The following is a 24,011-nucleotide window of genomic DNA, read 5'->3' on the forward strand; positions in this document are numbered from 1 at the left end:
GGGTGTAGTGGGTGTAGTGGGTGTAGTGGGTGTGAGTGTAGTGGGTGTAGTGGGTGTAGTGGGTGTAGTGAGTGTATGTGGGTGGTGTAGTGGGTGTAGTGGGTGTAGTGGTGTAGTGGGAGTGTAGTGGGTGTAGTGGTGTAGTGGGTGTAGTGGGTGTAGTGGGGTGTAGTGGGTGTAGTGGGTGTAGTGGGTGTAGTGGGTGTAGTGGTGTGTAGTGGGTGTAGTGGGTGTAGTGAGGGTGTAGTGAGTGTAGTGGGTGTAGTGGGTGTAGTGGGTGTAGTGGGTGTAGTGGGTGTAGTGGGTGTAGTGGGTGTAGTGGGTGTAGTGAGTGTAGTGGTGTAGTGGGTGTAGTGGGTGTAGTGGTGTAGTGGGTGTAGTGGGTGTAGTGGGTGTAGTGGTGTAGTGGGTGTAGTGGAGTTGTAGTGGGTGTAGTGGGTGTAGTGGGTGTAGTGGTGTAGTGGTAGTGGTGTAGTGGTGTAGTGGGTGTAGTGGGTGTAGTGTAGTGTGTAGTGGGTGTAGTGTTGGTGTAGTGGGGGTAGTGGGTGTAGTGGGTGTAGTGGTTGTAGTGGTGTAGTGGGGGGTAGTGGGTGTAGTGGGTGTAGTGGGTGTAGGGGTGTAGTGGGTGTAGTGGGTGTAGTGGTGTAGTGGGTGTAGTGGGTGTAGTGGGTGTAGTGGGTGTAGTGGGTGTAGTGGGTGTAGTGGGTGTAGTGGGTGTAGGGTGTAGTGAGTGTAGTGGGGTGTAGTGGGTGTAGTGGGTGTAGTGTAGTGAGTGTAGTGGGTGTAGTGGGTGTAGTGGGTGTAGTGGGTGTAGTGGGTGTAGTGGTGTAGTGGGTGTAGTGGGTGTAGTGAGGTGTAGTGGGTGTAGTGGGTGTAGTGGGTGTAGTGAGTGTAGTGGGTGTAGTGGGTGTAGTGGGGTGTAGTGGGTGTAGTGGGTGTAGTGGTGTAGTGTAGTGGTAGTGGGTGTAGTGGTGTAGTGTAGTGAGTGTAGTGTGGTGTAGTGGGTGTAGTGGGTGTAGTGGGTGTAGTGGGTGTAGTGGTGTAGTGGGTGTAGTGGGTGTAGTGAGTGTAGTGGGTGTAGTGGGTGTAGTGGGTGTAGTGGGTGTAGTGGGTGTAGTGGGTGTAGTGAGTGTAGTGGGTGTAGTGGGTGTAGTGGGTGTAGTGTAGTGGTGTAGTGAGTGTAGTGGGTGTAGTGAGGTGTAGTGGGTGTAGTGGGTGTAGTAGTGTAGTGGGTGTAGTGGGTGTAGTGGGTGTAGTGGGTGTAGTGTAGTGGTGTAGTGGGTGTAGTGGGTGTAGTGGGTGTAGTGGGTGTAGTGGGTGTAGTGGGTGTAGTGGGTGTAGTGAGTGTAGTGTAGTGGTGTAGTGGGTGTAGTGGGTGTAGTGGGTGTAGTGGGTGTAGTGGGTGTAGTGGGTGTAGTGGTTGTAGTGAGTGGGTGTAGTGGGTGTAGTGGGTGTAGTGGGTGTAGTGTAGTGGGTGTAGTGGGGGTAGTGGGTGTAGTGTAGTGGGTGTAGTGGGTGTAGTGGGTGTAGTGAGTGTAGTGGGGGTAGTGGGGGTAGTGGGTGTAGTGGGTGTAGTGGGTGTAGTGGGTGTAGTGGGTGTAGTGGGTGTAGTGGGTGTAGTGGGGTAGTGGGTGTAGTGGGTGTAGTGTAGTGGGTGTAGTGTAGTGGGTGTAGTGGGTGTAGTGGGTGTAGTGGGTGTAGTGGGTGTAGTGGGTGTAGTGTAGTGGGTGTAGTGGGTGTAGTGGGTGTAGTGGGTGTAGTGGGTGTAGTGGGTGTAGTGGGTGTAGTGAGTGTAGTGGGTGTAGTGGGTGTAGTGGTGTAGTGGTGTAGTGGGTGTAGTGTAGTGGGTGTAGTGTAGTGGGTGTAGTGGGTGTAGTGGGTGTAGTGGGTGTAGTGGGTGTAGTGGGTGTAGTGGGTGTAGTGGGTGTAGTGGGTGTAGTGGGTGTAGTGGGTGTAGTGGGTGTAGTGGGTGTAGTGAGTGTAGTGGGTGTAGTGGGTGTAGTGGGGTAGTGGGTGTGTAGTGGTGTAGTGGGTGTAGTGGGTGTAGTGGTGTAGTGGTGTAGTGGGTGTAGTGGGTGTAGTTGGGTGTAGTGAGTGTAGTGAGTGTAGTGGGTGTAGTGGGTGTAGTGGGTGTAGTGGGGTGTAGTGGGTGTAGTGGGTGTAGTGAGTGTAGTGAGTGTAGTGGGTGTAGTGGTGTAGTGGGTGTAGTGGGTGTAGTGGGTGTAGTGGGTGTAGTGGGTGTAGTGGGTGTAGTGTAGTGGGTGTAGTTGGGTGTAGTGGGTGTAGTGGGTGTAGTGGGTGTAGTGTAGTGGGTGTAGTGGGGTAGAGGGTGTATGTGTAGTGTTAGTGGGTGTAGTGGGTGTAGTGGGTGTAGTGGGTGTAGTGGGTGTAGTGGGTGTAGTGGGTGTAGTGGTGTAGTGGGTGTAGTGGGTGTAGTGGGTGTAGTGGTTGTATGTGTAGTGGGTGTAGTGGGTGTAGTGGGTGTAGAGGGGTGTAGTGGGTGTAGTGTAGTGGGTGTAGTGGGGTAGTGGGTGTAGTGGGTAGTGAGTGTAGTGGAGGTGTAGTGGGTGTAGTGGGTGTAGTGGTGTAGTGGGTGTAGTGTGGTGTAGTGTAGGGTAGTAGGGTGTAGTGGTAGTAGTGTAGTGGTGTAGTAGTGGGTGTAGGGGTGTAGTGGGTGTAGTGTATCTAGTGGTGTCGTGGGTGTAGTGGGTGTAGTGGGTGTAGTGGTGTAGTGGGTGTATGGGTGTATGTTTAGTAGGTGTAGTGGGTGTAGTGGGTGTAGTGGTGAGTGGGTAGTGGGAGTAGTGGGTGTAGTGGGTGTAGTGGGTGTAGTGGGTGTAGTGGTTACGTGGTTTAGTGATTAGTGGGTGTAGTGAGTGTAGTAGGGTGTAGTGTAGTGGGTGTAGTGGTTGTAGTGGGTGTATACTAGTGTATAGTGAGTGTAGTGGGTGTAGTGGGGTAGTGGGTGTAGTGGTTGTAGTGGTTGTAGTGGGTAGACTAGTGGTTGTAGTGTTTAGGGGGTAGTGGGGTAGTAGTGTTGTAGTGGGGTAGTGGGGTAGTGGGGGTAGTGTTGTAGGTAGTGGTTAGTGATTGTAGTGGGGTGTAGTGGGGTGTAGTAGTTGTGACTTGTAGGAGTGGGGATAGTGGTTTGTTATTTGTCGGTGTAGTGGGGGTAGTGGTGTAGTGGTTGTAGTGGGGGTAGTGGGGTAGAGGTTGTAGCTGATTAAGTACGTGGGGATATTGGTTGTAAGTGATTGTAGTGGGGGGTAGTGAGTGCTAGTGGGGGTAGTGAGTAGTTAGGGGGTAGTGATTGTAGTGGGTAGTTATTGTACGATTGTAGTTGACTTGTGTACTATTTGTTACTATCAAATAGCCCCTGTTTTAATTGGGGGTAGTGCTTGGTAGTGATTGTACGATGTGGGACTAGCTGATAGTAGTGGGTAGTGATTGTGTGGGAGTGATTGTAGTGGGGGTAGTGATTGGTGGGACTATCAGATCGTATTGTTGACTTAGAGTGATTTTAGTTGGGGTAGTGATTGTAAGATTGGGGTAGTGGGGGTAGTGGGGGGGGTAGTGGGGGTAAGCAGCACTCTGGACCAGACCCGACTCCGTGTACTCGGCCGGGTCGCCGGGATCAGGGTTCTGTTGCAAAGACCCCAAACTCCCGGTGAGCCCAGGATACAACACTGATGAAGTTTGTGCACCAGCAGATGTTTGTTAACTAACAAAACAATCTGTTGGAGAACAAATGTTTACACATATTGTATTTGTCTCTTATAAAGCCAAACATGTCATATTGTGGGGATTTGGGGAAACACATACAGAGCTTATATACAGTAGACCCTATAGTTAAACTCCAGAAAAGAGTTATAATTATCTCTCTCTCTCTCTCTCTCTCTCTCTCTCTCTCTCTCTCTATATATATATATATATATATATATATATATATATATATATATATATATATATATATATTTATATTTATGTATATATATATATATATATATATATATATGTATATATATGTATATATATATATATATATATATATATATATATATATATATATATATATATATATATATATATATATATATATATATATATTTATATATATATATATATATATGAAAGAGAGAGAGAGAGATCGTTAACATCATCATTATTTAATTTGAAAAATAAAGTTAGAACTTTTGGTCTTTGTTCATATTTTAGTGCAGTTAAACCATAAACTCGCCGCACTAAACTGAACTGGCCCTTTAAAAGCTGCCAGCCAATAGAAACCAACCTGGCGGAGTTTAAAACCCCAGCGGGCCGTACCAAGTCCCGTATAGGGGGGTTTTGTTTCCTCTGTTCGCTCTTTCCTTGTGAAGTCTACATTTAAAACATCCTACATTAACAAATCTGTGTATATACAGAGTTTATAAACCATAATCCTCCAGGATAACCCCCCCCGGGGGTTTATTTCGGGAGGATTCCCGGATCCCCGGGCTCTCCCCCCCGCAGCAGACTTGAGCTGCTCCCGTCAGAGCCCACCGCTGCTGCTGTCATGTCTTTGTTGCGTCTGTAGCCGCGAAAACACCTCGAAAACCCACTCATTGATGGAAAAATAACCACCGCCTGCACAGAAATACACATTAATCACTGTCTGCTACAGGTACGTGGAGTTTCTGCCCGACATTAGGGCCCGGGGACGGGTTTTATCGGGTTTTATCGGGCAGGGAAGCGGGTTTAGCCTGCGAGCTAACGTTAGCCGCAGAAAAGTGTTAAAACTGTGTAATTAACGCTGTAATTACGGTATTAAAACCCCAAACTTCTGCTTTTGAACGGGCAGGGTAGCTACCTGAGCCCTGGTCGGTCGGTAGCAGATGTGGAACAGATGTTTAGGATTATAAATGAGAAATAAATCGGAACCTCTGTGTTAATGTAACTTTCTGGTCACGTGACCTTCATTTAAAACCCTGTTACCAAAATAAAAGCTTCGATTAAAACCCTGGTACCAAAATAAAAGCTGCGACCCGAGAAACGTGTGGATAAAACAGTTCAGGGGTTCAGAGGTAGGGCTGCAACTAACGATTATTAGGCTGACCATATTTTGATTTTCAAAAAAGAGGACACTCGGCCACGAGATATCCTACTTAAATGATACTCGCAGTTTACTCAAAGATTCCTTATAATTTTAATATATTTAAAGTTTATATGTATGGATAGAATATTCAGTTATATTACAAAATAACATCTCTCAAAGACAGAAATTCAGATAGGCTTCTCAGAGGTTACTCAACTTTCTTTATTATGTCTCAAATATTCATCCTTTTCAAGTTTCAAATATAAAAATAAATAAATATGAATGTAAAATAAATGTAAAATCTCTGGAATGATATAATGATTGAAATAATGTCTCTTCTGTGGGGCGGGGCTAATTTTCACCAATTATGGTCAAGGACTCAATACCGAGTCCCATGACACCACCCACGACTCTTTATGTCAAACCATTCAAAAGTTATAGCAGAAAATCGGGACAACCAATCCGAAGAAGGGGCGGGGCTAATTTTCACCAATTATGGTCAAGGACTCAATACCGAGTCCCATGACACCACCCACGACTCTTTATGTCAAACCTTTCAAAAGTTATGGCAGATAAAATTATTCTAGGGGGCGCTGTTGAGCCGTTAGGCCACGCCCATTAATGCAAACCATGAAATATCAAATTTATCGCCAGGCCTGCTTGCATGCAAAATTTGGTGCCTTTTGGGGAACTATCAAATATGGACCAATCAGATGAAGGGGGGGGTGCGCTTGTTGGCGTCTAGCGTCGCCACGGTAACACTTTTGAAAGAGAAAAGTAATGCGCGTAGTCGCAAGATAGAGACGCACATTTTGATGTATAACACACCTGGGGGCACGTTACGGTTCGGGCTGAATTAGCTCTCGTAGGAATGGCATATATTGCTCCAAAATTACGCGATTAATTCAGAATGTTCAAAATGGCCGACTTCCTGTTGGGTTTCGGCCATGGCGCCAAGAGACTTTTCTTTAAGTTGCGACATGATACAGGTGTGTACCGATTTTCGTTCATGTACGTCAAACCGTATTGTGGGGCTTGAGGCGCAAAGTTTTTTCTGTCTGAACCAATCAGATGAAGGGGGGGTGCGCTTTTTGGCGTCTAGCGTCGCCACGGTAACGCTTTTGAAAGAGAAAAGTAATGCGCATAGTCGCAGGATGGAGACGCACGTTTTGATGTATAACACACCTGGGTGCACGTTACGGTTCGGGACGTATTAACGGCCGAAGGAATGGCATAAATTGCGCCATAATGACACGATTAATTCAAAATGGCTGACTTCCTGTTTGGTTTCGGGCATGTCGCCAAGAGACTTTTCTTTAAGTTGTGTACCGATACAGGTGTGTAGCGATTTTTGTGCATGTACGTCAAACCGTATTGTGGGGCTTGAGGCACAAAGTTTTCTAGGGGGCGCTGTTGAGCCATTTTGCCACGCCCATTAATGTAAACCATTAAATATCAAATTTTTCGCCAGGCCGGACTTGCATGCAAAATTTGGTGACTTTTTGGGCACGTTTAGGGGGGCAAAAAGGCCCTCCTTTCGTCAGAAGAAAAAAGAAAGAAAAAAGAAAGAAAGAAAGAAAGAAAAATTCCTACAGATACAATAGGGCCTTCGCACTGAAGGTGCTCGGGCCCTAATAATGTTCTAAATAATTCCTCTTCTGTATTAGAAAATCCAACTTTAACAAAATATCTCTCACTAACTTTTTAGTGTAATGTAAATAATGTCAGAGTCGGCCGCTCGGTGGCGCAGTGGGTTAAGCAGCGGGCCATATACTGAGGCTACAGTCCTCGTCCTGCAGCGGTCGCGGGTTCGAATCCAGCCCGTGCACCTTTGCTGCGTGTCTTCCCCGTTCTCTCTCTCTACCCCTTTCCAGTCTGCATCTCCAATAAAGGGCCACTAGAGCCCAAAAAAACCTTTAAAAAAAAAAAAATAATGTCAGAGTCTGGAAATGCTGTTTGTAGTAAGACACTAGTGCAATCCATGGATCTGTAACTGTTGTGGTGTTTCACAGTATGAAATTCCAATGCACCCTCCGCTGCATTTACAGCTGTTTTTCTGGGTCTAACAAAGAACTCTGTCAACTTTGAAGAGCTACTCTCACTCGCACTGCCTTCTTATGTGTTTCTGTGTGGATGTGAGCTGCAAGGTCCCCGGCACCTTTATTGGACAGAAACATAAGTGCCAGCTTTGCACACGGTGCACTCAGCCTCCCACATGTCCCCACCGGTTTTTGTTTTCAGTGCATCTGTGAAGCTGCACACACATATACACACAAGGAAAACCGGACATTATCATCAATTTATAAAACCCCCCCGGACGCCCCGGACAGGACGTAAAAAGTGGACATGTCCGGGGAAAAGAGGGCGTTTGGTCAGCCTATTTTAATAATCGATTAATCTGTCCATTATTTTTTCGATTAATCGATGAATCGGATAAAAAAAACAAAAAAGCATTAAATTCCAACCATTCGAAAACAGAACTGACAGTGCAGATTCCCAGTGCAGAAAATGTTCAGAAAGTTCACAAACGGGTTGCTCCTTGAACATCCTGAGCTTTTAAAGTATTGATTAAAAAAAACAAAACTAAATGGACTAACACAAAAAACATACACATGTATGCTTTACATCTGCCAAATATATAAAAATAAAGTGCACAAAAGAGGTATACTTTGTTTAAAAGGGACCTGAGCTGTCAGAACAATAAATAAATTATAAAAAATAAAGAAAAATACGAATCAGAAACAGGATTTGTTTGAACATTACAATTTGCTCTCTCACTGCCTTCACTCAAAAAACTAAGATCTTACCAAGAAGTTTTCTTATTTCTAACCTAAAAATGCCATTACACCTGATAACACACATCACTTAAAAGGTTAGCTGTTTTTCCCACGTGTTTCAATTGAACTTTCATTTGTGTCAAGCAAATTTTAAGTTTTAAGTTAAAGTTAAGATAAGATTTTGAGTTTTGACAGTGTTCAAAATAAAAACTATGAGACCTGCTGTATTGGAGCACCTTTTCTTTTAGTTAAAACTGTAGCGGGAACAGATGTTTAGAGGAACCTATGTATGTACCGTCAGCGCGCTGTGCCACATTAAATGTAGTGCGGGCGAAATACCTCAACTTCACCTCCGCGACTTAAAGGAGCTTGAGGCCGGATTGAGGCAGAATTTATGAAAAAAATTTGTATACGTTTTAAGTTTTCTAGTAATAATGTCAGATGAAGCGTTCCAAACCCAAAAGAATGATTCCTCTAGTGTATCTCTCCTTTGCCTTGAACAGGCTGTTGCTGCAAAATGTGCTGCAATTGTGGGGCCGTATTTCCCGCGCTGTCCTGCGGATGTGACGTCACATGACGCTGCATGCACGTTCTCCCCGTTCTCCCGTGCCGGCTTCACTGTTGGCTGCAGTACCCCCAACAGCCGTCGTGGTGAAGGGTGGCGCTAGAGAGTCTCATTTCTTAAAAGGAGCCTCAAGCTCCTTTAAGGCTGATTTATGGTTCGGCGTTACACCAACGTGTAGCGTAAGGCGTATGGCACGCGGCCGATTTAACGAGGAACCATAAATCAGGCTTTAGTGAGTGACGTAATAATCGCGCGACACAACGAATCGATAATGGAATTCGTTGCCAACGCTTTTAATAATCTATTTTTATCGATTTTATCGATTCGTTGTTGCAGCCCTAGTTACAGGTCTGTGGAGTCACTTTAGTCCCTGGTTCTGGTTCTGAGGGGACGCTCTGTGTTTTTATAACTTACATTTTCATTATGTTTTCACATGTAAATAAACAAAACAAAACTGCAAACAAGTTACAGATTAGAATAACAATATTAACCAACGGTGTGGAGATGATCCTCTATTCAGTCCACTGTTCCATTCAGCATTTGTTCAGTTAGTGTCACGTCTCATGTAACTATTCCATTTTCCCCAGTTATTTTCAAATACATTCTCTTTGGCCCAATCCCAATACACCCCTACTTTTCTTCACTAGCCCTAAAAAAGAAGGCACAGATTTTAGGGCACTTGAAACTTGAAACCAGGTTTCTGTCCCAATACTCCCACTACTCCTACTTTCACCACCACTAAAATCAGGAAGCTGAGAGCCAAAAGTTGTTTTAATTTCAGCTGTAGCGCTGGTAATATGCCACTTTATTAAGTTTTAATATTTTTTCAGGCGTAAAAGTAACCGTTAAGATCCCCAACCTGGGCTCAGTTTATCCAAATAATAACGCCTGTTAAGAAATTTAAGATGTTTTTGGTCGGGAGCCGCCGGCTCGGGGCAGCAGCAGCAGCAGCTGTTACCATGGTAACATCAGCAGCAGCCGGAGTACAGACGTGATCGCCGGGTCAACCTGCGCCGTCGTCCCGGGGGAGAAACCTGCAGCTCTGTGGAGAATTACCACTGGCTGAAATAAATCATTTAGGAAGATAAATGTTGGTTTAATAGATGAAATCTAACAGTTGTAGCTACGCCTGTTAAGAAATTTGCTCCGAAAATTTCGGGATTTCTGTCTGCCGGCTCAGGGAGCTGATTTATGGTTCCACGTTAAATCGACGCAGAGCCTACGGCGTAGGGTACGGCGTAGGGTACGGCGTAGGGTACGGCGTAGGGTACGGCGTAGGGTACGGCGTAGGGTACGGCGTACGGCGCGCGTCGCCGCGTAACCTACGCCGTGGCTCTGCGTTGGAACCATAAATCAGCTTTACACAAAAACGTCATCAACGGGAATTTATCATTTTTAGCGCGAGATGACAAATTCTTACCTTGGGGAATTTTTTTGACGGTTTATCGTGAACGGTAAAATATCGGCCATTCCTAATCTCCATTAGTGATGCACCGAAATGAAAATTTGTGGCCGAAACCGAAAATGATAATAAACACCGAATACCGAACAATGGTTCTCCGCAGTTTTCATTTATTTTGCCAATTTTCTCACCATTGCATAAATCAAATACATTTTATTTTTTCTCATAATCCTTTTTCATTTTCTCCCGTTCAAATCCAGTTAATCCGGTCGTGGTGGGGCTGATCTCCTTGTATAATAATTGTACAAATCTGTGTTAATTTAAATTTTTTTTTTTTTTTTAATTAATCGATTCCAAATTGTCACGTGACGCATCGCGATGCATCGACACATTGATGAATTGCACCCACTAGGGCTGAACGATATGGACAAAATTTCATATCTCGATATTCATGCCAGATATCTCGATATCGATACGATACGATATGACTTTGGTTCGGTGAAAACCAAGCATTTTTCAGAAAAATAAAAACATCAGAAATCAAAAGAGTGCAGTTTTATTGATTAGAACTCACTGCCAGTCATCAACATTAACATAAAGTCACTCAATAATAAATAATAATCAAAATATTTTACTGTAGCTCCGCTTTAACGATAAATAACCAATGCAGTTAGAGTTAGAGTTCAGTACATGTTATTGATTGGACGCTGCAGCTGAACGGACTGTCACAACATCACTGCAGTTTCATGACGGAGTGAAGACAGATTACAGATTAAACTCATGTTTCACTCCCAGGTTTCATATTTGATTTATTTTCTGTTTCAACAATTAAATATCTAAAAATGTTAACTTTCAATCTGATCAACAAAAGAACCAGAAACAACTTTCTTCATTTATTACTGCGCATGTGCAATCCCCCCATTTGTCCAATCCTTGTTTTTCAGTAAACGAATAGGAAATAGAGAAAAGAGTTTTCCACTCGCTGTTTTAATTCCCAATTTCGATTTTCAAACACATCAATTAATTTTTTATTATCAAAACAAAGATGGGGAACGGATTATTTTGGTTTATTTCTCGTTTTTATAAACGGATGGACACGTCGCAATTTTCACCAAGCACGACTTGCACAACACCTCGCTCTGGTCGTCGACATCATCCTTTCTAAATCCAAAATACCTCCAAATAATGGAGGATGATTTATGTTTTGGCACAAAATTAGATTCTGCACCGCCACCGGCCGCATTATCCTCCGCACTCGTCTCTTTTCTTCCGTTTGGATTTCTCCGCTCTTCTCCGCTCTCCCGTGTGTGTGGCTGTGTGCGTCTCCGTCTACGGCTCCCACCCTCCTATGTTTGTCATTGGTTGGCTTCAGCTGTCGATCAACAGCAAGCATGAAATAAGCTTTGTGGTTGGCTGGCCGTAGTGGTGCGTTCAAGAGCAATCTTAAAAGTAATGTTTATGGAGACTGCTCGCGCTGTACAAGCAGGGCGAGCGGAAATATATCGTTTATATCGTTGCTTTTCCGTTATTAATGTCTTGAATGTTCATATCTCGATATAGATACGATAACGGTATATCGTTCAGCCCTAGCACCCACCTCTGGTTACCGAACATTTGGTGCATCACTAATCTCCATTTATGTGATAAACCCCCAGGAGATGGAAGAGAAGCTGAACGGATCGCTGCCCGTCGTCTCGCCGGAGTATCTTCATCAGTGGTGAGTCTTCCTCCTCCGCACCAGCTGCCCGCCGTTTCCCATCATCCCTCACTTCCAGTTGTCTGAATCGCCGTGTGTCCCCCCCGTGTCCCCCCAGGGTTCGGTCGGCCCAGCAGTTCCAGGCTCTCCAGGCCCAGTACTCCAGCTTCAACCCCAGCCAGCAGTTCCATTACCCGGACAGCCATCCCGGGGACGCCCCCCTGGCTCAGGCGGGCCCCCCCCTGGCTCAGGCGGGCCCCCCCCTGGCTCAGGCGGGCCCCCCAGAACCCCCAGAACCAGCCATGGACCAGCAGGAGCCAGCAGACCCGGCCAAACGTACGGCTGCACCTTCCAACACCTCAGTCTATTTCCTTATTTTACAACGCCGTTATTAATTGTTAGGTTTTTTTCCCACTTATTCCACCGAACACCCAAAGTGTTTTTTTGCCATTTTCGGCCGAACAATTTGGGTTAGCGAACAATCGGTGCATCGCTGCTGCTAAACAGTCCCCTCACAAACAGTGTCCAGCGGCGCTACGTTCCCAACGTTGTGTAGCTACTGTACAAACTCACCGGTATTACGGTGTATGAAACATTCATATCATAAGAAAAATAAACACCGGTATTCGGTAGGGCTGGGCGATTTTGGACAAAAATAAAATCCTGATTTTTTTTTTTTTCTCTGAAAACCTGATTTTCAATTTCGATTTTTTTTGGTAAAACTACAAAAGACAATGGAATAAATTGTTTCAAATATTTTATCTTTATTTTTAAAGAAAAATAGCAAACAAATTTCCCTATTGGGAATGAAGTGCTATTGAAAGATATTGTAAATCCTCCTTGAGTTTAGTAAAGTGACAACATTTACAATTTTCTGTCATTTTCTCTATTGTCTAATGCAGCCAGCTGCGAAAAAGGAAAATCGATTTTCCTTTTTTTAACATCGATTGTGATTAATAAATCCGATTTAGATTTAAAATCGATTAATCGCACAGCCGTAGTATTCGGTATGAACCGGTATACCGCCCAGCACTAGGTTCTGCTGCTGACGTCTCTGTTCTTGTGATTCCAGCCAAAAAGAGAGGCAGAGCAGCACAACCCAAGGAGCCAAAGCCGCCCAAACCCCCCAAGGTCCCCAAGGTCCCCAAGGCGCCGAAGCCACCGAAGCCCCCCAAGGAACCCAAGCCACCAAAACCCCCCAAGGACCCAAACGCACCCAAAGCCAAACCCGGTCCGAAGCCCAAGAAGGCGGCCGAGTCTGCGGCGAACGGCAAGCAGGAGAAGATCGACGAGAGCTTCAAGAAGGTGAAGAGGAAAGTGGACCGCTTCAAAGGGATGTCTGAGGAGGAGGTGATGAAGAAGACGCTCCCGGACCTGCTGGACGACAACCTGGACTACGTCATCGTGAGACTCCGCTTGCACCGCCGCGAGAGGGAACCGGTCCGGACTCGGACTGGTTTCAGGACTAACCTGCTTTGTGTTTTCAGATCGGCATCAATCCAGGACTGATGGCAGCGTTCATCGGCCGCTGGTTCCCCGGCCCGGGAAACCACTTCTGTAAGTCCAGATTCAGGAATTCTTTAGAAACATACACCGTTAAAATAGTTGGTAAACTTTCTTTAGATGTTTTATGGGGTAAAAAATTTAAAAGTGATGGTGATCGGTTCATCAATACTGGTGATCAGTTCATCAATACTGGTGATCGGTCATCAATACTGGTGATCGGTCATCAATACTGGTGATCGGTCATCAATATTGGTGATCGGTTCATCAATACTGGTGATCGGTCATCAATACTGGTGATCGGTCATCAATATTGGTGATCGGTCATCAATACTGGTGATCGGTCATCAATACTGGTGATCAGTTCATCAATACTGGTGATCGGTCATCAATATTGGTGATCGGTTCATCAATACTGGTGATCGGTCATCAATACTGGTGATCGGTTCATCAATACTGGTGATCGGTTCATCAATACTGGTGATCGGTCATCAATACTGGTGATCGGTCATCAATACTGGTGATCAGTTCATCAATACTGGTGATCGGTCATCAATATTGGTGATCGGTTCATCAATACTGGTGATCGGTCATCAATACTGGTGATCGGTCATCAATATTGGTGATCGGTCATCAATACTGGTGATCGGCCATCAATACTGGTGATCGGTCATCAATACTGGTGATCGGTCATCAATACTGGTGATCGGTCATCAATATTGGTGATCGGTCATCAATACTGGTGATCGGTCATCAATACTGGTGATCGGTCATCAATACTGGTGATCGGTCATCAATATTGGTGATGACGATGTCGGGGGTCTGATCGGTGATTATTGACGATGTCGGGGGTCTGATCGGTGATTATTGACGATGTCGGGGGTCTGATCGGTGATTATTGACGATGTCGGGGGTCTGATCGGTGATTATTGACGATGTCCGGGGTCTGATCGGTGATTATTGACGATGTCCGGGGTCTGATCGGTGATTATTGATGATGTCTGGGGTCTGATCGGTGATTATTGACGATGTCCGGGGTCTGATCGGTGATTATTGATGATGTCCGGGGTGTGATCGGTGATTATTGACGATGTCCGGGGTCTGATCGGTGATTATTGACGATGTCCGGGGTCTGATCGGTGATTATTGACGATGTCCGGGGGTCTGATTGGTGATTATTGACGATGTCCGGGGTCTGATCGGTGATTATTGACGATGTCGGGGGTCTGATTGGTGATTATTGACGATGTCCGGGGTCTGATCGGTGATTATTGACGATGTCGGGGGTCTGATTGGTGATTATTGACGATGTCCGGGGTCTGATCGGTGATTATTGACGATGTCCGGGGTCTGATTGGTGATTATTGACGATGTCTGAAATCTGATCGGTGATTATTGACGATGTCTGGGGTCTGATCGGTGATTATTGACGATGTCGGGGGTCTGATTGGTGATTATTGACGATGTCCGGGGTCTGATCGGTGATTATTGACGATGTCCGGGGTCTGATCGGTGATTATTGACGATGTCCGGGGTCTGATCGGGGATTATTGACGATGTCCGGGGTCTGATCGGTGATTATTGACGATGTTCGGGGTCTGATCGGTGATTATTGATGATGTCCGGGGTCTGATCGGTGATTATTGATGATGTCCGGGGTCTGATCGGTGATTATTGACGATGTCCGGGGTCTGATCGGTGATTATTGACGATGTCCGGGGTCTGAACGGTGATTATTGACGATGTCCGGGGTCTGATCGGTGATTATTGACGATGTCCGGGGTCTGATCGGTGATTATTGACGATGTCCGGGGCCTGATCGGTGATTATTGACGATGTCCGGGGTCTGATCGGTGATTATTGACGATGTCTGGGGTCTGATCGGTGATTATTGACGATGTCTGGGGTCTGATCGGTGATTATTGACGATGTCTGGGGTCTGATCGGTGATTATTGACGATGTCCGAAATCTGATCTGGGATTATTGACGATGTCCGAAATCTGATCGGGGATTATTGACGATGTCCGGGGTCTGATTGGTGATTATTGATGATGTCCGGGGTCTGATCGGTGATTATTGATGATGTCCGGGGTCTGATTGGTGATTATTGACGATGTCTGAAATCTGATCGGTGATTATTGACGATGTCCAGGTTCTGATCAGTGATTATTGACAATGTCGGGGGTCTGATTGGTGATTATTGATGATGTCCGGGGTCTGATCGGTGATTATTGACGATGTCCGGGGTCTGATCGGTGATTATTGACGATGTCCGGGGTCTGATTGGTGATTATTGACGATGTCCGAAATCTGATCAGTGATTATTGACGATGTCTGAAATCTGATCGGTGATTATTGACGATGTCCGGGGTCTGATCGGTGATTATTGACGATGTCTGGGGTCTGATCGGTGATTATTGATGATGTCCGGGGTCTGATTGGTGATTATTGACGATGTCAGAAATCAGATCGGTGATTATTGACGAGTCTCCTCCTCAGGGAAGTGCCTGTTCCTGTCGGGGTTCACCGAGGAGCAGCTCAACCACACCCACGACACCCTGCTGCCCGTCAAGTACAAGATGGGCTTCACCAACATGGTTGCCAGGGCGACGCCGGGCAGCAAGGACCTGAGCAGGTAGTTTCCCCGGTGTTGTGCCACAGGGTAGCGGGCTGTTCAATTATCAGTGGGTTATTAATCATTTTATTCATAAATTATTAATAATTAATAAAGTAGATTACTTATCAAATTGAATTATCAAAATGACTAAATTTGCAGGTGCACCACCTGGGCCTTAACCAGGAAAATGGAAAAAGGAGGGAGGGGGTGATGATTGATTTGTATTTTATTTTTCTGTGTCATACAAAAATATTATGTATGGAAAAAGACTATTATGGTTATCGGTTTTCAACTATTAGATGTTACATACATAAATAAAATACCGTATTGTCCCGAATATAAGACGATCCTCTTTTTCAAGACTCAAGTTTGAAGAAAGACTTTTTGAACACCAAATTCAATTTTTATACAGAAAATTATTACAGCACAGCTGAAACAAATAATTATAACAATATATTCAAGAGAAAAAGCATGTTATTTTGACTATTTGAAATCATTATCTTGAAGTTTGCATCATAACTTCTCCTCAGCTGCCGGTTTACCTGCCGAACTTCCACCCACTTTTCTCCAGATTGTCGCTACGTTTCTCCATTTTCTCTTATCTCCTCTTATTTTCTTCTCTTTTCTTTCTTATACTATTTCTTATTTTTCTTCTTCGTGACAGGGGTTCGCTTTGTCCTGGGGAGTTAAGTTCAGCATTCGTTTTAAAAATATCTGGTGCCATCTAGTGTTGTGAACGGGTATAACGTCTAGACCAGGGGTCGGCAACCCACCGCCCTAGAGCCGCATGCAGCTCTTTAGCGCCGCCCTAGTGGCTCCTGGAGATTTTTCAAAATATGTTTTACCTTTTTTTCCTTCTTTTTTTCCTCTTTTTTTCTTCTTTTTTTTCTTTTCTTCCTTTTTCCTTTCCTTTTTAATCTCAACATTTCGACTTTTTTCTCAACATTTCGACTTTTTTCTCAACATTTCGACTTTTTTCTCAACATTTCGACTTTTTTCTCAACATTTCGACCTTTTTCTCGACATTTCGACTTTTTCCTCGACATTTCGACTTTTTCCTCGACATTTCGACTTTTTTCTCAACATTTCGACTTTTTTCCTCGACATTTCGACTTTTTTCTCGACATTTCGACTTTTTTCTCGACATTTCGACTTTTTTCTCGACATTTCGACTTTTTTCTCAAAATTTCGACTTTTTTCTCAACATTTCGACTTTTTTCTCAACATTTCGACTTTTTTCTCGACATTTCGACTTTTTTCTCGACATTTCGACTTTTTTCTCAACATTTCGACTTTTTCCTCGACATTTCGACTTTTTTCTCAAAATTTCGACTTTTTTCTCGACATTTCGACTTTTTTCTCGACATTTCGACTTTTTTCTCGACATTTCGACTTTTTTTTTTCTCAACATTTTGACTTTTTCCTCAACATTTTGACTTTTTCCTCGACATTTCGACTTTTTTCTCAACATTTTGACCTTTTCCTCGACATTTCGACTTTTTTCTCAACATTTCGACTTTTTTCTCAATATTTTGACTTTTTTCTGAACATTTTGACTTTTTCCTCGACATTTTGACTTTTTCCTCGACATTTTGACTTTTTCCTCGACATTTCGACTTTTTTCTCAACATTTCGACTTTTTCCTCGACATTTTGACTTTTTCCTCGACATTTTGACTTTTTTCTCGACATTTCGACTTTTTCCTCGACATTTTGACTTTTTTCTCGACATTTCGACTTTTTTCTCGACATTTCACCTTTTTTCTCAACATTTCGACTTTTTCCTCGACATTTCGACTTTTTTCTCGACATTTCGACTTTTTTCTCGACATTTTGACTTTTTTCTCGACATTTTGACTTTTTCCTCGACATTTCGACTTTTTCCTCGACATTTCGACTTTTTTCTCAACATTTCGACTTTTTTTTTTCTCAACATTTTGACTTTTTCCTCGACATTTCGACTTTTTTCTCAACATTTTGACCTTTTCCTCGACATTTCGACTTTTTTCTCAACATTTCGACTTTTTTCTCAATATTTTGACTTTTTTCTCAACATTTTGACTTTTTCCTCGACATTTTGACTTTTTCCTCGACATTTTGACTTTTTTCTCGACATTTCGACTTTTTCCTCGACATTTTGACTTTTTTCTCGACATTTCGACTTTTTCCTCAACATTTCGACTTTTTCCTCGACATTTCGACTTTTTTCTCGACATTTCGACTTTTTTCTCGACATTTTGACTTTTTTCTCGACATTTTGACTTTTTCCTCGACATTTCGACTTTTTCCTCGACATTTCGACTTTTTTCTCAACATTTCGACTTTTTTTTTTCTCAACATTTTGACTTTTTCCTCGACATTTCGACTTTTTTCTCAACATTTTGACCTTTTCCTCGACATTTCGACTTTTTTCTCAACATTTCGACTTTTTTCTCAATATTTTGACTTTTTTCTCAACATTTTGACTTTTTCCTCGACATTTTGACTTTTTCCTCGACATTTTGACTTTTTCCTCGACATTTCGACTTTTTTCTCAACATTTCGACTTTTTCCTCGACATTTTGACTTTTTCCTCGACATTTTGACTTTTTTCTCGACATTTTGACTTTTTCCTCGACATTTTGACTTTTTCCTCGTCATTTCTACTTTTTTCTCGACATTTCAAATTTTTTTTCTCTCAACATTTCGACTTTTTCCTCGACATTTCGACTTTTTTCTCGACATTTCAACTTTTTTCTCAAAATTTTGACTTTTTTCTCGACATTTCGACCTTTTCCTCGACATTTTGACTTTTTTCTCGACATTTCGACTTTTTTTTTTCTCGACATTTCGACTTTTTTCTCAACATTTCGACTTTTTTCTCAACATTTCGACTTTTTTTCTCGACATTTCGACTATTTTCTCGACATTTAGACTTTTTTCTCAACATTTTGACTTTTTTCTCAACATTTTGACTTTTTTCTCGACATTTCGACTTTTTTCTCGACATTTCGACTTTTTTCTCAACATTTCGACTTTTTTCTCGACATTTCGACTTTTTCCTCGACATTTCGACTTTTTTCTCGACATTTCACCTTTCGCCATTTGCCTTCATTCTAAGACTTTTCATTTTTTGCGGCTCCAGACATATTTGTTTTTTGTGTTTTTGGTCCAATATGGCTCTTTCAACCTTTTGGGTTGCCGACCCCTGGACTAGACCCTGAATGTAAGACGACCCACTTTTTCAGTCTTATTTCAATGCAGAAATCACCGTCTTATATTCAGGCCAATACGGTAATTAATAACAAAAAAAACATTTATAACAGTCACATGATCACTGGACGTGGTCCAACACCGGTAACCATCGGTTCTGATGGTTCTGATGGTTCTGCTCGTCTCTGTCTCCAGCAAGGAGCTCCGCGAGGGAGGAAAGATCCTGGTGGAGAAGCTGATTAAGTACCGGCCGCTGATCGCTGTGTTCAACGGGAAATGTAAGCTGAGCCCAGAGCGGTTCTGGTTCTGGACCTGGTTCTGGTTCTGGTCCTGGTCCAGGTCCAGGTCCAGGTCCAGGTCCTGGTCTGACCCGGTTCCTCTCTTCTCCTCCAGGTATCTACGAGATGTTCTGCAGAGAGATGTTCGGTAAAAAGCCCAAAAAGCTGGACTTCGGTCTGCAGCCGCACAAGATCCCCGAGTGTGACGTGGTGAGTAGTCGGACCTTCAGGTCATGTTGGCTAACGGGTCCAGAACCTCCAGCCGGTCCGGTTTCTGAGCATAAACATAGACCTCCAGCTCAGATTCTCAACCAGACCTCCACGGCAGGGCTCCAGAGTGGGACATATGCGACCTAATTTATTAAGGTGCGAGTTAAAATTGAATGAGGTCGCTCCGGTGCTACTTGCAAGAGGACTAGTGGAAAAAAAAAACTTTTTTTTTTTTTTTTCACTCTGCTGTGTTAGTGCATTAATGGAGTGGTTGATAATACAATCTTACTTTCTGGCCCATTCCTGCTAGTCCTATTTCTCCTCTCTCTCTGTCTGACTGCACCTGGTACGGTCTGCGCACATTACGCGCACAGCAGTGCACGCGCGCGTACAGGCGCACAGCAGTGCACGCGCGCGTACACGCGCACAGCAGTGCAGGCGCGCGTACACGCGCACAGCAGTGCAGGCGCGCGTACACGCGCACAGCAGTGCACGCGCGCGTACACGCGCACAGCAGTGCAGGCGCGCGTACACGCGCACAGCAGTGCAGGCGCGCGTACACGCGCACAGCAGTGCAGGCGCGCGTACACGCGCACAGCAGTGCAGGCGCGCGTACACGCGCACAGCAGTGCAGGCGCGCGTACACGCGCACAGCAGTGCAGGCGCGCGTACACGCGCACAGCAGTGCAGGCGCGCGTACACGCGCACAGCAGTGCAGGCGCGCGTACACGCGCACAGCAGTGCAGGCGCGCGTACACGCCCACAGCAGTGCAGGCGCGCGTACACGCCCACAGCAGTGCACGCGCGCGTACACGCGCACAGCAGTGCACGCGCGCGTACACGCGCACAGCAGTGCACGCGCGCGTACACGCGCACAGCAGTGCACGCGCGCGTACACGCGCACAGCAGTGCACGCGCGCGTACACGCGCGTACACGCAGCGCGCTCAAAAAGGTAAACAAAGCAGATGCAGTACGAAGCGGTCTATAGTGGATTATTTTAAGAAGAAAAATGCCAGAGGCAACCATGGAAGCAACAAACGAGGCTGCTGGTGGTGGAGGAGGAGGAGAAGGGTTAGCAGAGGGAGCGACAAGAATCAAGGATTCTTCCTCTGATGAAGAGAGTGACAGGTTGGCGAAAGAGGCGGGGGAGAGTGGGGAGTGGGCTCGCCACCCGTCACTTGAAATACGGAATTGTTTGGTAATTGGGAATTAAAAGTTGCGTTCCGTATTGAACCAATACGGAACCCCTTTGCGCTCCGTTGCCTAGTTAAGCCTAAATTATGGTTCTGCGTTAAATCGACGCAGAGTCTACGCCGTAGGGTACGCGGCGACGTGCAACGCACGGCGTAGGCTCTGCGTTGGTCTGACGCGGAACCATAAATCAGGCTTTACCTCTCACTGCTGCTAACTGCACCGACACGCGCGGCTTTAAGCAAAAAAAAAGTCAAGTCAAGATGTATCCAGAGGCTCCAGACACCCCACCTCGTCCTAAAAGAGGAAACGGAGGTCTCTCTGAGGTGTGTCAGACAGCATGCTGCAGGAACCTCCAATAACGTAATGAAAGAATATGTGTTCGTTTGTCTGGAGAACCAAGAAAGACTAGTGGAATGGAATCACAGGTTAATACAACTTTTAATCATGTCAAGCACAAGGTTTTTTCCGGCCGGATGGTAACACTTCTCTCATGGGTAGGAGAGAAATGCACACCGTGGTCATCAGCCTAGTAGTCCAGTCATTATATGAAAAAACCTAGGACAAATTGCAACAGTAGCAAACTCAACTGATTTTGTATCCTCATTATGTCCTTAGTGAGGGAAAAAAAGTCCCAAGGAATCCCATCATGGGAAAGTTTTGAAAACGACCTATATATATTCATATCGAAAAATGCCTGTTATAACATAGTTGTGAATGGGGTTCAAAATTTTACTTTTAGATATCACTATAAAAACTCACAGGCTGATTACACACAGAAAGACAAGGAAAAAAGTCAATCACAACTTCATTGAATTATTCTGTTTACTCATGCAAATCACACATTATTTTATTTGATATGCACCAATTAGCATACACGCCAGAACTAATCAAAACATTTGATAAAGACATTTTTTTTTCTTGGAATATTAGTAGATAGGCTCTGTGGAGCTCAGTCCACGAGGATGGGGCTCAAGGGTTTATGTCCGTGGGGATAGGTCCATGGAGATGGGGGCTCTGGTGTCTTGGCAGGGCAGGAGATAAGGCTGAGGGATGAACAGGAGACGGTTAGTAAGGACAGAGAAAAAAATAAGGTAAAGTACAAAAATGGCTAGACTGGTCAAATAATTAAATCACTTACACAATACAACACTACACAATCTAATCTTCATCCTCATCACAGGCCATCTGTTTTGAGTTCATGCAGCTGGATCCTCTGCAGTGTCCACAGGCCGGACTGCACTCCATGGTGTTTCTTTTGCAACTGCATCTTAGGGTGCTGCAGTCAGACTGGAAGTTGCATCTTATGACCCTCAAGAGCTTCTCAGGTGCAGGGGGTAGGGTGGTCTTGACTGGCACAAATCCCTCGCCAGACTTGAGCCAACCCCAGTCCGTCGGACTACGTTCGTCTGTAAGAAAAGATGCACTTTGTCATTCATCATGAGTATTTGGTACTGTCCGAGCAGGAATGGGACACAAGATTATTGTTATATTGACACACTTAAATGTAGGTATATACATGATCAGTGCAAGAACAGTAAAAATGCAAATGTACCGGAGGCTGATGCCTTCCATTCCTGTACTTGTAGGTACACTCTCAGGCTGTGGTATTTTGCTGCCCCTGATGTAGGTGGTAAGGCCTGTGGCTCAATATGAGTGGAGCTTGATGCCACTTTCACACAGAACCGATGGTATCGGAGGGAGTCCAGGGTGTCTGCTGGCTTGCCATTGTACAGTATCACCAAGGCTTTCTCTCCTGCCCTTGCTACATCATCTTTAGAAGATGAACTGTCAAAGAAGACGTTGGCTTGCTCTCGAAACAGGGCACTCTCTTTGAATTTTTTTAAGGAGGTTCCCTTCCCGACCCCATGAAGACGAGATGTTGTGTCACATCCGAGAACTGCATGTAAGAACAAGATGTGCTTACATATATCTGGGCCGAGCAGTCGTTTTGTGGCCTTGATGTTCCACATGTGGGTCTTTTTTGTGTTCTGTCTTGTTTCAGAACAGAAGAATAGATCACAAGACTTCAGACTGGCATGGTGGCATAGAAGCACCAACAGGTCTGTGTCATCTCCTATGAGCACGGTCTTGTTGGTGGTAGCACACTGCACAGCTTTCTGCACAATCAGCAGGTCAGCATCTCCTGAGGCATGGTAGGTTTCACAGTTTGCCTTCTGTAGCTCTGCACTAAGCATGAAAATGAAATTCTGCTTGTTATCTCTGTTGGTCAAGAACTCGTCTTTCTTCATGGTAAGTGTCATATCAGCTGTAAACGTCACTGTGGCTCCGATCCTTCCTTTAGAACGTCTCTGGTGTGTCATATCCTTTGTGTTGTTAGATCGATATCCATCAAACACCACTACGGCCTTTCCATACTTCTTTATCACATACTGTGTGTATTGGTGGAATATGTATGTGTAAGTGGATCCAATGGACCACGGGATACGTTGTAGGAGTGCTCCCCCATCCAGGACGTACTGGCTGCCATCAACCACATTGTCTGCTGGAACATCTGGCCCAACGTGTTTCCTGATGGCATCAGCAAGGGCAGGCTTTTTTGCTTCTCGAAGGAGCAGAGAGGAATCAAAAAGAGCTGGCAGATAGCTACAGAGCTCATACTTCAGGGCTGACTCCAGTTCATCACACTTCTGTGCCACTATCATCAGTCTCTGGAAGAGGAGCTGCGGATCAACTTGGATTTGATCTCCATCTATTTTTACAGATGACTTCATGCCGAGAGTGACAGCTTGATCTTTCCTCTTGAAAGTATACTCTGCAGGTGTGTGACCATCCATAGAGCTCAGGATTGATGTGCCGACAGCCTGTGCAGTATCTACATTGACAATGGAAAGGGCATGCTCTCCAGTGGCTATATTGCGAAGACTTGGGTCCTTGTCAAAGGGATTTCGCTCCTGTAGATATGCGAGAACGCTCAGTGTATCCTTCCAGTCACGGGCTTGCCTTGCTTCTGTCATGTCTCGGTTCTGCTCTCCAGTATTAAAGTTGACCCCTGTGAGTGCTTCCATTGCCTGGTTGACTTCTGCACAGGCAGGCATGGAAAGCAGCCACAGCAGACGTTGTTGCTCAGTCATCCCTTGCCCCCGGGTAAGCCCACCACTGGTTTTCATACTTCTCATCAGAACCTGCTCGATGACAAGGTCAGCTGAGAGACCTGCCCACAAGCGATCACTCCGCCGGATGACATGGAACCCTTCTTCGAAGTGTTGATGTACATCTGGATGTTCAGTCCTGAGGTTGAGCATCTGCTGAAGATAAAGTCTGGCAGATTTGGTGTACAAGTTATGTCCTGATGCTGCCAGATAAGGGAGCATGTCCTGTATAGGCTGCAAATGTAAAGACCAGTTTCCGGTGCATTCTGCACAGATGTACTTTCGCAGGATGTCTTGCATATCCATGTATTGACACCAGAGGGCTGAAGTTCTGGAGGTCATCTTGGTGGACGTGATGGGCTTCTTAAGGCAGTCTTTGATCCTGACTAGAACATCAG

The 24,011-nt window shown here is 44.8% G+C and overlaps 1 protein-coding gene across 1 annotated transcript in view; it reads left to right on the forward strand.

Annotated features, from left to right (window-relative positions):
- Positions 1-4,577: 4,577 nt before the first annotated feature.
- The window catches only part of tdg.1 (thymine DNA glycosylase, tandem duplicate 1), a 37,074-nt gene continuing 17,640 nt past the window's right edge, over positions 4,578-24,011 (forward strand). The window contains exons 1-8 of the mRNA XM_061720759.1: positions 4,578-4,657; positions 11,468-11,529; positions 11,627-11,844; positions 12,581-12,912; positions 12,996-13,065; positions 15,512-15,647; positions 19,016-19,098; positions 19,214-19,308. Coding sequence (XP_061576743.1) covers positions 11,471-11,529; positions 11,627-11,844; positions 12,581-12,912; positions 12,996-13,065; positions 15,512-15,647; positions 19,016-19,098; positions 19,214-19,308 — 993 coding nt within the window. The 5' untranslated portion in view covers positions 4,578-4,657; positions 11,468-11,470. The remainder of the gene's footprint in view (positions 4,658-11,467; positions 11,530-11,626; positions 11,845-12,580; positions 12,913-12,995; positions 13,066-15,511; positions 15,648-19,015; positions 19,099-19,213; positions 19,309-24,011) is intronic.

This window comes from Cololabis saira, chromosome 5 (assembly GCF_033807715.1).
Source record: "Cololabis saira isolate AMF1-May2022 chromosome 5, fColSai1.1, whole genome shotgun sequence".
In the NCBI taxonomy this organism is placed as follows: domain Eukaryota; kingdom Metazoa; phylum Chordata; class Actinopteri; order Beloniformes; family Belonidae; genus Cololabis; species Cololabis saira.